At 52.7% G+C, this 12,558-nt stretch overlaps 1 protein-coding gene across 1 annotated transcript in view; it reads left to right on the top strand.

The window, feature by feature from the left end:
- Positions 1 to 2,539: 2,539 nt before the first annotated feature.
- IGDCC4 (immunoglobulin superfamily DCC subclass member 4) overlaps positions 2,540 to 12,558 on the top strand; it is an 85,423-nt gene continuing 75,404 nt past the window's right edge. Inside the window, exon 1 of the mRNA XM_035554759.1 lies at positions 2,540 to 2,636. Coding sequence (XP_035410652.1) covers positions 2,540 to 2,636 — 97 coding nt within the window. The remainder of the gene's footprint in view (positions 2,637 to 12,558) is intronic.

Here is a 12,558-nt window from a genome sequence, read left to right as displayed (position 1 = left end):
TCTGATCCACCCCGAATGTACAAAGTGGCTCTCTCCCAGGCTCTCCTTCCTCTGCAGACACTGCGAGGAGTCATTTCACACCACGCAGGGCATCCCTGCAAGTTGCTGAAGGGGCTCATGCCTACCCAGGCGGTGTGACACCAGGAATGCCTGCCTGGGTACATGGGGCTGGGTCCTGCAAAGGTAAAGGAGTCGCCCTACGGGGACATCACTCATCGTGAGCTCGCTTTGTCCCTGCTGGTGCAGGTGACAGGGGGGACGGAGGGGACTTGGTGTTGCTCTCGCAGGGTATGTGTGTTGTACGTGTGACAGGAGCTGGTGCTCCAGGTCATGTTACAGCCATTTGCACAGTTCAAGGCTGTTTGCTAAACACTCTCCTCCCCCCCCCCCCTTTATTTATTCATTTATTTTTCTCTCATTGAGAGAAGAAACATATCTGCTGCAAGCTTGGCTTTGTTAAAATGCTGCTTTAATTCCTGCTCCCACTGACATGCAGAAGACAGAGAGAGGTGATGCAAGGGTCTAAAATAACACTGTAAAGTCAGGCAGGAAGCAAAGATGAGAATTGCACTTGTGTCTTTTGATGCCCAGGTCAGTCCCTGCTTCTAGCCCCACCTGCTCAGAAGGAGCTGGGTCAATGACTTAACGCAGGCAGGTGCTGTTAGCCAGAGAGCACAGTGTTCTGCAGACTGATAGCAATTTTCATTATTTATGTTATGCTGGACTTGCCAGGTATTTAAGTAAAGGTTTCCTTGCTTAAAGGCAGGGAGAAATGTCCAGTATCTGAGGAAAAAAGCAGGGGTGTGTCTGCAAGCAAACCATGAGCAAGCATAATGAGGAGGCATTCCTCTAGCCTCGTTAAAGCAATTTGACAGCACCTTTAAAGCCACCTCACCCAGAAAGGAGCAGATAAGAAAGATTTAGAGAGAAAGGAGAGCTTGCAGGGGTTGATAATCTTCAGCTCTGCATGGGAGTAATGCAGGAGGGAGCTGGGTTGATTAAAGTCTCCTTTCTGTCAAAAGCATAGCCCCATGTTGGGTCCATGCACATTAAAACCAAGCTACTATGTGTTTTGTTGCTCTGAAATGAAACGGCACCCAAAGTGGGCAATGTGGCATCAAACTGATGTTATTGTTGATGGTGCAGGAGCAGGGCTGGTGGGTTTGTTGTGGCTGTGTTGTAGCTGCCTGCACATCGAGGTGCACAGCGAGGCACTGGTGCTGGGCACAGCCTCTGCGTGCCCCTGCTCAGGGCAGGAGCTGCTGGCTCCAGGACTCGTCTGTGCTGACAGTGCCAAGCGCTGACTTGGGAGTTGCACAACTTGTACACATGGGAAACCCACTTCCCTCCACGCAGCCTTTCTGGTTTCATTTAAATTTTTTATAGTTCATTAAACAAGCTAATAAATAGGAGGGTCTGCATTAAAACGGTTTCCTTTTTCATATTCTGCATAGCTGGAGCCCTCTCTGCATTCCACCCCGCAGCGATAAAGCATCCCAGTGAGCCAGGCAGCCTCTTCTCCTTTCGGAGGCCGGAGCAGACCATCCCCTGCCTGCTCCAGATGTGGCCACATTTTGCTTTGTGCCAGCCGTGCTGTGGCAAGAAGGACTGGGTGTCATTTACCCTCAGGACTAAACCTGCACCTGTAGGCGCACACGTGCAGCGCGGAGCTGTGTTTGGGATTCAGCCAAGCCGGGGAGGCAGCGGCCTCGGTCTCCATCTCTCAGCACTCTCAGCTGGGCATTTTCACTGCTCAGCTTGGCTGGTGGATGGCACCCCACTCCTGCGGGGTGCAGACAGGCTGCAGGCTGCGTCTGGGTGGCTTTATTCTGTTAAAGAAAGATGACTGAAAGCACAGGTTACCCTTTCACACCCCTGAAGCCCACCGTGGACTCCAAGCCCTCACCCCGTGGACCCCAGCCTGTGTGTGGCTGCTCCCTGTCGCCCATTTGAGCCGTCGAGTGGCTCCAGCCTGCTCATCGAGGTGCTGACACCACGAAGGCAGGACGGACGGGCAGACGGATGGATGGACGGATGGACACACAGACGGACGGACAGCACCGTGATGAGGAGGACAGCTTGCTTCCTCCTCATGCGGCGGGGCGGTGCCCTCCACGCTCACCTGCGCCAGCAGATAAATAAACACAGGGAAGGGAAAAATTATAAATAAATAAATAAATAAATAAAACCACAACAAACGCTCACAACGCCCCCACTTCCCCACCTGCCGGCACCGCGCTCCCCCCTCAGGCAGCGGGGCCGCCCGCGGGCTGGCAGCAACCTGTTGGACCCGAGGGCGGGAGGAGGAGGAGGAGGAGGAGGAGGAAGAAGAGGAGGAGGAGGAGGAGGAGGAGGCGACCCCCGGGCTCGGTTGGGCGGCCAGTCCCGCTGCCAAAGGCGGAGCAGCGGCAGGCCCCGGCCGCCTCCCTGTCTCCCCCCCCCCCCCCGTGGCCGGCAGCGGGGCCCGGCGGGCAGCGCGGGGCTGGGGCGCTCGCACAAGATGGCGGTGGGGCGGCGGGACGGCGCGCTCCCCTCGTAGATGCGGCCGCGGCGGCCCCTGCTCCCGGCGCCCGGCGGGGCTTACATGGCGCTGGAGGACCTGCTTTGTCTCTGCTTCGCCGTCCTGGCCGTGCAAGGTGGGTGAGGAGGAGGAGGGAGGGCGGGGTCCGTGCCCCCGCGCCCACGGGAGGCGGCGGACACGCGTGGGGTCGCGGCGCCACCTGCCCTCGCCCCCGCGGGCAGCGCAGGGATGCGCGCCCCGGTTATGGGGTTTTTATCCCCTTCGGCGTCCCTCTCCCCTTGCTTCAGTGGCCATTTTCAGACCCTCTCCCCCCTCTCTGTCCCCAGCTTTCACACCCCGCTCCCCCCCGTCCCATTTTTTCCCCTTTTTCCAGCCCCTTCCCATCCCCTGGAGCAGCCGCCGCGCTCAGTGCATGGCTGTGCAGTGCCTCCTTTGGGGTCACTTTTTGGGGCGAGCCCCATGGGGAGACACCCCTCGGAACCACGGCGGCAGCTCCCGGCCCCCTGAGCCACCAGCCCTCAGCATCCATCCGGAGGGGTGCTGAGCCAGGACGAAGCACTGGCCAAGCTCACAGTGGGCCCAGGTAACCCCAAACAGGGAGCATCGCCCCGGTCCTGGTGCATGAACCCTTTTGATCCATCCACGAAGGAATCCGGTGCTCGCCCCGTTTCATAACGGTTGCATAAAGGGCTCTGTGCGTGGGCACACACAGGGGTGCTGTGCATCGTGCCGTCTGGCTTCCCGTGCTCACTGTCGAAGTTTGAGGTTTGTCTGAATCTTGGACCTTCGGTGCATGGTGTTTGCCCTGCGTGTACGTGGGCACCTGTCGGCTTTTGTCCGCATCCCCGTGAGGGGCAGGGAAGGTGTGGGTTGGCAGAGTCACACCAAAAAATGCAAGCCCTGCACGTCCCCTGGTTTAAAACAAGCTCCGAAAGCTTAGGTTGCGGTGGAGGGGTCACCCCTGCTGCATGGGGTGTTTTTATCCCTTTTCAAAATGCATTCAGGTTCAGCAGAAGGTAATTATAGCATAAAGGATGTTTAGTCTTTATGGCTTCCAAAATAGCCTTTTGGGGAGGAATACAGTGCGGTGGAAGGTTGCTGTTTTTTTTTTTTTTTTTTTTTTTTTTTTTTTGAGCATTGTGTAAGTCCTTGGTAAGCTCCTGCAAGGTTTGGGTCAGCATTTGCTGAAGGTGCAGCGTGCTGGTGGCTGTGCCTAGGAGAGAATAACGGTCCATGGAAATGGCCCATTGTCATCGGGGCGTGTGGGTTTTGCTAGACGGATGGCAGGCTGTGACCCTAGCCGCGGATTAGCGGGTGGGAGCCGTGTCTCCTGCCCCTTCCAGCAAACCGCAGCGTGGATCCCGAGGCTGCTGACGGAGTACAATGATTTAAAAAAAAAAAAAAAAAAAGAGGGGAGGGAGGGAGAACGTTGTTTTTCAAACCCACTTCAACAAGAAAACTTCAGGAGCTTTGTGAGAATCTGCAGTTGTGGCTTCCCTGCTTTTTTACAAGCGATTAGGCAACCTGTGGAAATTGTTTCTGTTTTCTACCCGTGGGCCGTGTACCGTGCAGGGAGGTGGCGTGTGCCTGTCCACGCAGCCTGTGGACGTGCGGCGCGGTGCACGCGGGTGTGCTTTCCAACAGGTGGGTTCGATTGTGAAAAGAAAAACACGGGCTTGTTTCAGTCTGCGATTAATTTGGCAGCGGGTTGAAATGGTTTGGGGAAAGTGTGCATGTGTGCATCTGATCCCGAAGCCCACGTGTTTTGATCCAAAGTTCAAGCTTTGCTGGGTATGAAACGCTTTGGAGAGAAGCAGGCTGGAAACCTTCCCCCCTCGGTGGACGTGACGGCAGCTGTGCCAGCTGGGGGTGTGAGCCAGCGCTTTGAAAGCCTTCTGCCTGTCCTGCTCTGAGACTGCTTTCCCTGCAGTAGTGGGAAAGGGTTTAAGAAAAAACAGCAACACACCACCGACCTCTTCAGTTAACTGTGGCAAGGGGGTTGTGCTGGTTGCTTTCCTCCGGGCTCTCTACGGGGGGATGTGTCAGTGGGAAGTGGGCTGAGCTTTCCATCCGAGTGATCAGCCGAAATCCGTCTGGGGCTGTGGCATTTGCATTTGTGGTCGAGCCCCGTTGCTGCTGCGGAACAGATTTTTGACATCACCTAACTTCTAGCTCCGGTTTGCTCTGCCCTTGCCGTCGCCTCCTTCCTGGCCCCATCTCTCCACCTGGAGAAGTCAGTGTTGCTGTTATTTGGGATCTCTCTTCGCAGAACCTCACCTGCATGCAGACACCTCTCTGGTTGCAAGGAGGCAGAATGAGCGGTGCAGGGAAGGGGTGGTGTTTAGTCCCCAATTTTTCCATTTATCTGAGACCCTTCCTCCCCCCATGGAGCACCGACAGTGCCGAACAGCGGTGCACAGCACGTCGGTGAGGCTTTGCCCGTGTCGCCTTCCCAGGGGCAGGCTTCTCCTGCAGGAGGTTGCTGCTGTTTTGCCGTGGCCATCGTGACAGCCGGTGCTCACACCCTGACTGCAGAGGCTGCTCCGAAGCAGGCAGCCTTTCTGCTGGCACTGAGGCTGAAAGAGAAACCACTCAGGCTTGGTTCCGTTCTTGTTTTCCCCACAGCTTTTTCTTTTCTTTCTTAATGCCCTCTCCTTTCACTGCCTCGAAGTCTAAAGTGAAGCAGAACCAGCTAATTTTCTGACGTTTCTCCCACTTTCTGCAGCAGGCTTGCTACTGACAGCTGTAGAAAGTTTGATCCTGCCGCGGGGGGCCCCATGCGGGGCGGGTGTGTCGCTGATGGTACGCGAACCACTTCAAAGGGGAGCAAGTAATAATGTAAAAAACAAAAGTTTGGCAATCTGCCTTTCCCCGGGGAAGGAGGGAGGCGGCTCTCACTGAGTGTGCTCGCAGCCTGGTTTGGCTCAGTGCTCGGGGGGCACCAGAGCCACCTGTGCCGGGGGCTTGGGTGTCGCAGTGGCACAGGGAACATCTCGCTTGAGCTCCTGCTCCTTGCTTCGTCTGCTCCGGTGTCCTCAGAGCCCATCTTTAGACAAAAATAGCGATGCTTCTCTCTGTCAAAGGTGTTGAGGGGATAAAATCCATCCGTGAGTGCTCAGCACCTATGGGATCTTCTGCATCGCAGCGTGTGAGTGTCCCGGGGCGGGATGCTGCGGTGTCCCAGGCTGGTTCAGATATTCCAGCTGACTCCTGGTGCTGCATCACTTGCTGGGCTGTTTGAACTCTTCCTCTCTGGAGCTGCTTTCCCGAAGGCTGGCTAATCTCCCGGGGAAAAATCCGGGGAGGTCGGGCATTTGCAGGATAGGAGATGCCGCTTGCGCGCTTTACGCGCTCCTGTGCTGTTTAAATGGCTGCCTGACCATTAAGCCTAGTCATGGTTATATAATTAAGATGGGAATTAATATTTAATCTGATTGTAATTTGTTGTTGGAATCCATCCCAAGCTGATCTCTGACTGTGTCTCTGCATGAGGTATGTGGGTACCTGAGGAAAAACTGAGGCCAGAGTTGCATGCAGAGCGCCTTTTGCTCGGCCACTGAGAACTGCAGGCTTGCCTTGGGTGAAGAAACCCTAACCTTTATAAACCCGGAGCAATCATAGTCGTTTTGTTATCTGTAGGAAGCAAATGTTTGCTTCATAGTCAGCTGTAATATTAGAGGGGATATGGTAAATCCTTGTTGTCTGTATTTGCCAAGTACACGTTGGGCCAAAATCAACTCTGGTGCAATTTCGTTGCTTTCTGGAGCAGAACTGGGCGCACTGCCTGCGGTTGTTTTAGCCTGGTTACCTACGGGAGAAGAGGCTGATGTGGTCATGCTGTCTGTCCAAAGAATTTTTGGACCTGCTGGTCGGTCATAACCAGTGTGGGTATGGAGAATTCAGAGCTTCTACATTTCTACAGTGTTTTTGAAAATAAGTGACCGAGCGGAGAAGAGGGACACGTGGGATGAAGGAGAGGAGCTGGAAAACCTGGCTGGGGGAGGAACTCGAAGTGCCTCAGCTGCAGGATGAGCTCTGATCTGATCAGGGCTTGCACCTTGCTGGGACAGGACGGGGTATTTCAGTCACGAGAAGCAAAGCTGCAGGAAGTCACATCTCAAGTCCTTGTATCCACTTGTTTATTTTATTTTTTTCAAGTCTTTTGTGCTTTAAAACATGCTATTGTTTTATTGTTATGCCGGCAGTCACGTCACAGAGCTTGGTAGCTGCTTTGCTTTCCTCTATTACTGGAGAACATCTCCCAGACACAGGACCTGGAGCCGCGGGGATGTGGGCTCCTCCTGTTGGCTTTGTGCTGGTCACTTGCCATCTCTGCCTCAGTTTCCCCATTTGCTCCAGTTTTCCCATTCGCTTCCAGGGTAGAAGATGCCGTGGCACACTGACCGAATGGAGAAAGCTGTCACTCTGAGTAGCAGCCTTGTATTTGTTAAAATCCCCGGAGTTTTATTAAAATCTCTGGAGTAAGCGACCTCCATGCACTGCTTTTCTGACTTAACGGCTTCTTGGTGCTGGGATTCACAGTTGTCAAAACTGAATCCGCCGTCTTCGTGGAAAGCAGAATTCATCTGCGTTCTCAGGAGCACTTCTGGAGACGCTAAACCCCACACCAGGCATGGCGGAAGGACCAGAGAGCTCCTTAAAACTGTGTTACTTTACTTGCCACTCCAAAATAATCTGTGAAACACCACTGCATTTTCCAGCTTCTGAAAGAAACAGAGCCTTCGGAGGGAGGGGATGAGCCGGCCAGGGTTTACTTTCAGCCAGGCAGATATCTGCGAGAGTGGCAGCTGCTGAGAGGATAAATTCTCCAGCAGAACCCAAACGCTTGTCACCAGCCTGGTTTGAGTGTTCCTAACGCTTTCTGGTTTGCAGGTGTCACGATGCTCCGCTCGCGGGTGGGTCGGTCGTGGTGCTCCTCCTTGCTGCCGCGCTCCCCTGGGCTCTGCTCGCGCCACCCAGGCCTTTTGGGGTCTGGTTCTGAGTCAGATCCTGTCCAGCTCTTAATCCGTGGGATGCTGCCGTCGCGATTCAGGTCTGCTTTATCTGAGAAGTCCAGCAGAGAGTAATATGATGCAGTTTATGATGTTAGTGGGTAATAAACATGCTCTGTGGCTGTTATGATAAGCAATTACAATACCCCTCTGGAACGTTAATATCAAATGTTCTGAAATTATTTAAAAACCTGTATCTGCATTTTAAACTAAATTGCCTGGTCCTGCCTTATTAAATTAAACTAAGCTATTAACTAACTATTTAATTTAACATAGAATAACCTGTGCAGGTTATTTTATGCTTTCTTTTTTTTTTTTCTTTTGTGTTTAATTTTTTTGGGAGGTCTTTGTGTGGAATTTTTGAGGACAGGTTGTTAATATTAAAGGTGCGTTAATGAAATGTGAGCGTCTCCAGAGGTTGCTCTCAGCAAATTGATGGGAGAATTAAAAATCTAGCACGTGAAGGTCTCGCACGTACGTGCAGCCTGCTGCATCACTTTCCCTTATTCTGACTTATTTCCCTGCTCTCGTTTCCTGCTCGGATCTGTGAACCGCTTTCCCTTTGGAGTTGGGGTGACTTTTATCACCTTGTTCAGTGTAAGGATTTGGGAAGTTAACCCTGGGGAGGGTGCTGGGATGGCAGAACTTGGAGCAGAGGTGGAGCAGACCTGGGGTGCCACTGCGGTGCCAGGATGGGGGATAGGATGTGGTCCTGCTTTGTTTCCCCGTCTGCGCTGGGAAATGCGCAGCCTTGAGAGTTTCCAAATTGACCGTCGATAGATGATCAAGTTAATCGGTGTGACCAAAGAGGTCATTACTTAATGGAATGGATTTCCAGTGCTGTGCTCAGTGAATACACAGAGGGTTTTGGCCAAACTTGGCTGTTTATGTATGCACAGCTTTGATAATATTTCTTTTCTTTTTTCTTTTTTTTTTTTTTTTTTTTGGCATCAGCAATGCTTGCAGGCTTTCAGGCTTTAAAATTACCTGAAGTTTTGCTCTTAATGCGAGGCTGTTCTCTCCGTGCCTCGCAGCTGGCTGCTTGGATCTGAGTGCCAGCATAGGTGCATGTGTTCTGCAGACAAAAGTGGAATTGTGTCTGGTATTAAAAGAACACTCGTTGGGTATTTACTGGTTTGTTAGTGTTGCAGCTGAGAAGGCTTTTCTGTCCCACTGGAAATCTTTGTCCCTTTTTTTATTTTTCTGCCTTTGGAGATGACTTAGTGAAAAACCCCAGCGTGCCCCTTGTAGTGCTGTTACCTTTCTGGAAAGATCGCATGACGTGATGTGCTCTTACCTTTCTGGAAATACCAGTGCTGCTTTAAAACGACGGCACGCAGAGCGCTTCCCTTTATCGGGGTGACCCAAAGGGACCGGGCTGCTTGCAACCCCTTTTCGTGCCTGACCAGTCCCACTCGCTTGCTTTTGGCTCCGGGCAAAGCCTTGAGGAAAGGAGAGACGTGCAGCCCTTCGTGAGCGGGCAGGAGGCGGTCAGGGAGGGCAGGGGACTAGCAGATGTTGGTGCTGATGTGCCGGGGCTCAGCCTGGGGCGCTGGGATGGACCTGTCCCTGGGCAGGAGATAAGGCTTGGGTGGAGATGCTGGGGCTGGCCGGGGGTTATCTGATCTGCAGCAGTGGGGTAAGAGCTGTGGGGTGGGGTGGAGGATCTGGGGCTGCCTTATTTCCTGCTGGCTTGGCGTTTCTCCCCTCTGCTGTTAGAACCGAGCCCGTCCCGGGAGGAGATGGGATGCTCCATGGTCTGTGTGCACTCGCAAGGGCGCTGTGTTGATGCCTGGCGAAATACGTATAGAAGATAAAAAGGGAGAAAAGAAACCCAGCATCTGATCAAATACCATCTTCTTTGCTGGGCTGGCAAAAACTGTTTAGTGCCTTCTTCCCAAGAATGATTTTGTAAACATAATGCTGCCTATTAGCCATGTAAATTACTGTCATTGGTGGCAATTGTTGTGACGGAAAGATAAGTGTCTCGAAACTCTGGCTTGATTTACCCCTCCGGCCCCCCCCAGCTTGCTAACCAGTTGTTTGTGTCAGTGCTGATTGCGGCTTTTGTCAGGGAAATCAAAATATTGATCAAAACTGTTTAGCTCTGTTTTTCCTAGGTCACAGTAAATTCAACTTTTCTTTCTTTCCCTCGCACTCCTTCTCTCTGTGCTGAAAACGAAGCGGACCTTTCCCGGAGGAGATGAGCCGTAAGCTCCCACAATCGGATGCCATCCGCCTGAAGAGGGTCTTTAGAAGCAGCCCTCGTGTCTGGAGGCTTTCCTCAAGAGCCTGCCGCTGGAAATCTGGCTGGCAGCATTACCTCAAGTACTGTTGTAGGGTTTTCTTTACGTGCGAAGCGGGGAGAGAAGGAAGTTTCTCCCAGCTGCTGGCAGAGAATAGCTTCCAATTTACTTGGCGCCTGCGGCTGCTGCCAGGGCTCTCTGCTCGGCGGCCGAGGGAGTTAAGTGCGGGGTGAAAGGCTTCGGTAACACTTCAGCACGCGGGCAGGAGGCTCAGCAGTCACATCGCTCTGCCCCCTTTGTGTTTTACACCGGCCGAGGCGCTGGGTAGATTTGTAGGTTTATGGCTAGCGAGGTTTGGCTGCTTTCCTGCGTTGTGGGCAGCGGGAACCAAGTATGTTTATTGTGCTTGAACAAGAGCATCTCCGTAAGAGGAACAGCTACTTCTGACTTCAGCTGTTTTTCTAGAGGTGGGTGCTTGCCTGTCATGGCCCCTTGGTGAGCTGGTAACGCGCACTTGCATGCAGGCTGACTGCTTCTGGCTGTGGTTCATCGGTGGGTACGAAGGCACGTCGCGGTATGAAAAGCCTCCCTGTGTGCCTCCCTGATCAGGTTTCCTGCTAACCTGCTAAGCCGAGTACGTGCAGGGCCTTGAGTCTCTCACCTGTTTTCCATTCCTTAATCTCAGCCTTCTGTAGCTGACACCAATGTAAGCAAAAGCCTCGCTTTTCCCAGCAGCTCGCTGCTTGCTCAGCAGAGCAGCTTTCACTGCTTTGCTTCAGAGCCCGGCTTTTTGGCTCTGGACCTGCGAGACCCGAGGGGCACCTGTTCCCCGCAGCTCAGCTCGGAGCTGCCGTTCGGTGGGGGCTGGACGTGGCTTCCAGATGTGACTGGAGCAGGGCCAAGGAGAGGGAAAGGTAAAGAAACCTCCTGCTCCCGGAGAGCCTCCGTGGCGAGCAGCCGGGTTGTTGCTGGGGCAGATTTTGGGTTTTGCAAGAGCTGGAGGAGGAGATGGGGCACGCACGTGCAGCTTCCTTACAGCTTTTGCAGAGAAATGCTGCCGTCTACGCTGGAATCGCACCCCATGGTCTGTCAGTACGGTTATGCTGGCCTAGAAAAATACTTGGTCCTACAGCAGCTTTCACCAAATAACCTCTCTGCCTTGTCCTCCATCGGCACTTCAAGTACGGGTGGAGCTTGTGGAGCTTGGCCCTCTCCTGGTGATAAAGGTGCCTCTGTCCTTTGCCATGTCGCCTGCACAACACGGTTGGTACTTCACAGTGTAAACATCTGCTGCCTCTGCACGGCTGTCCGCCTGAAGCATCTGAAGCAGGAAACCTCTAGTAAGACCCTCCTGGCTTTAGGAAGCAGCCGTTTGGTTGCCTGCTGCATGCCACGCTTACGTGTGGCTTTGACGAGCCTCCGTGCATCACAGTTTTCCGTTTGTAAAACGAGGTATTGCAATTCCCCTCTGAGGGATGGAGCGGGAGCGCGTTAGGAGGTGTGCAGGGGCTGCGGGGCAGTGCTGCAGGTGTGAGCCTCGAATGGAGAGACCCGTAGGGATGGGGAGGTGGGGGCTGCACGAAATGCAGCTGTGAGGGCATGGTTGTGCCTGGCTGGTGATCAGCCCTGGGGGGGTGCATCGTGCACCCCCAGATGTGTACGCGGTATGTGCAGGCCTGGAAATGAAAGTTCCTCAGGACTGATGACTTGTTCGCGTATTTTAAAGTTTGTGGTTTTTAAAATATGTTGCCCTCGTAGGGCATATTTTTTTTTTTCTCACCAGAAACTTGTGAGACTGGAAATTTCACAGTATTAATTTTTATGGCGTTTCCTAAGCTGAACTAATTGGGTATTTTGGAAAGGGGAAGACAAGGGTGTGGATGTGCGTTTTTATGTAGATTTCATTAGAAATGTGACTTGGATTATCCTGCTAGCTATCTGAGCGATGTGCATGAGGTCTCTGCTGGAAAATGCAAGTGATTATAGGCTGGTGACTAACAAATAATCCTTGGCTAATATGGGGTGGGTGCAATTAATGTTAATCCCTGCTCAGCAGTAGTAAAAGTTGGATAAAGTCAAAGAGATTTTGCAGTGCTGTTACTGACCTGAACACACATCACACAGCATTTCCTGAAATGAAACTGGCTCTTTGGAAGAGGCTCCATGCTCATCATTATCTCCTTATAATAGAGAAGGAGCTATTCAAAATGCCCCGAAGTTGCCTGGTTATAAAGAAGAGGATTTATCCTCCGTTGGTGTTATGTGCTGAGGCACACAGGACCTCATTAAAAGAGGAACAGCAGTAATTAGTCGAGATTAATGGAAATTAATCTGTTTTTACTAACAAATGAGGTTGTGTTCTGTGGTCCAGAGCAGCCTTCATCTATAGTGCTTATCCAGCAGTCTGGTACACAGAGGCAAACATTTTCTCACTGTGGAAGAAATTGGGCAATTTAGGCCTTTTTGCTAAAATCTCTGTGGAAGCCCAGGTCTCAGTTTTGGATGCGTCCTGGTGCAAGGAGCAGCGGTGCAGGGCCAGGAGGGAGAAGCATCACCTCGGAGGCTGGGCGCCGTGGAGGCAGCAGTACCCCAGAGCGGTGTGACCGTCCCCAGGGGCATTCTCCTGCACTGGTGCTATAGAGCTGAGAGCATGTCCTTTGCTGTTTGGAAACAGACCCAGTCCTTTTACTGCTTTGTCCTCAAACTGTCAGGTTTCTCCTGGCTGCGGCTTTGGAAAAAGGGAAGATTTATGTGCTCTGAAGAGAAACTTGTGCTGACA

This window comes from Cygnus atratus, chromosome 11 (assembly GCF_013377495.2).
Source record: "Cygnus atratus isolate AKBS03 ecotype Queensland, Australia chromosome 11, CAtr_DNAZoo_HiC_assembly, whole genome shotgun sequence".
NCBI classification, from domain to species: Eukaryota; Metazoa; Chordata; class Aves; order Anseriformes; family Anatidae; genus Cygnus; species Cygnus atratus.
This window is presented reverse-complemented; position numbering and strand designations above follow the sequence as displayed.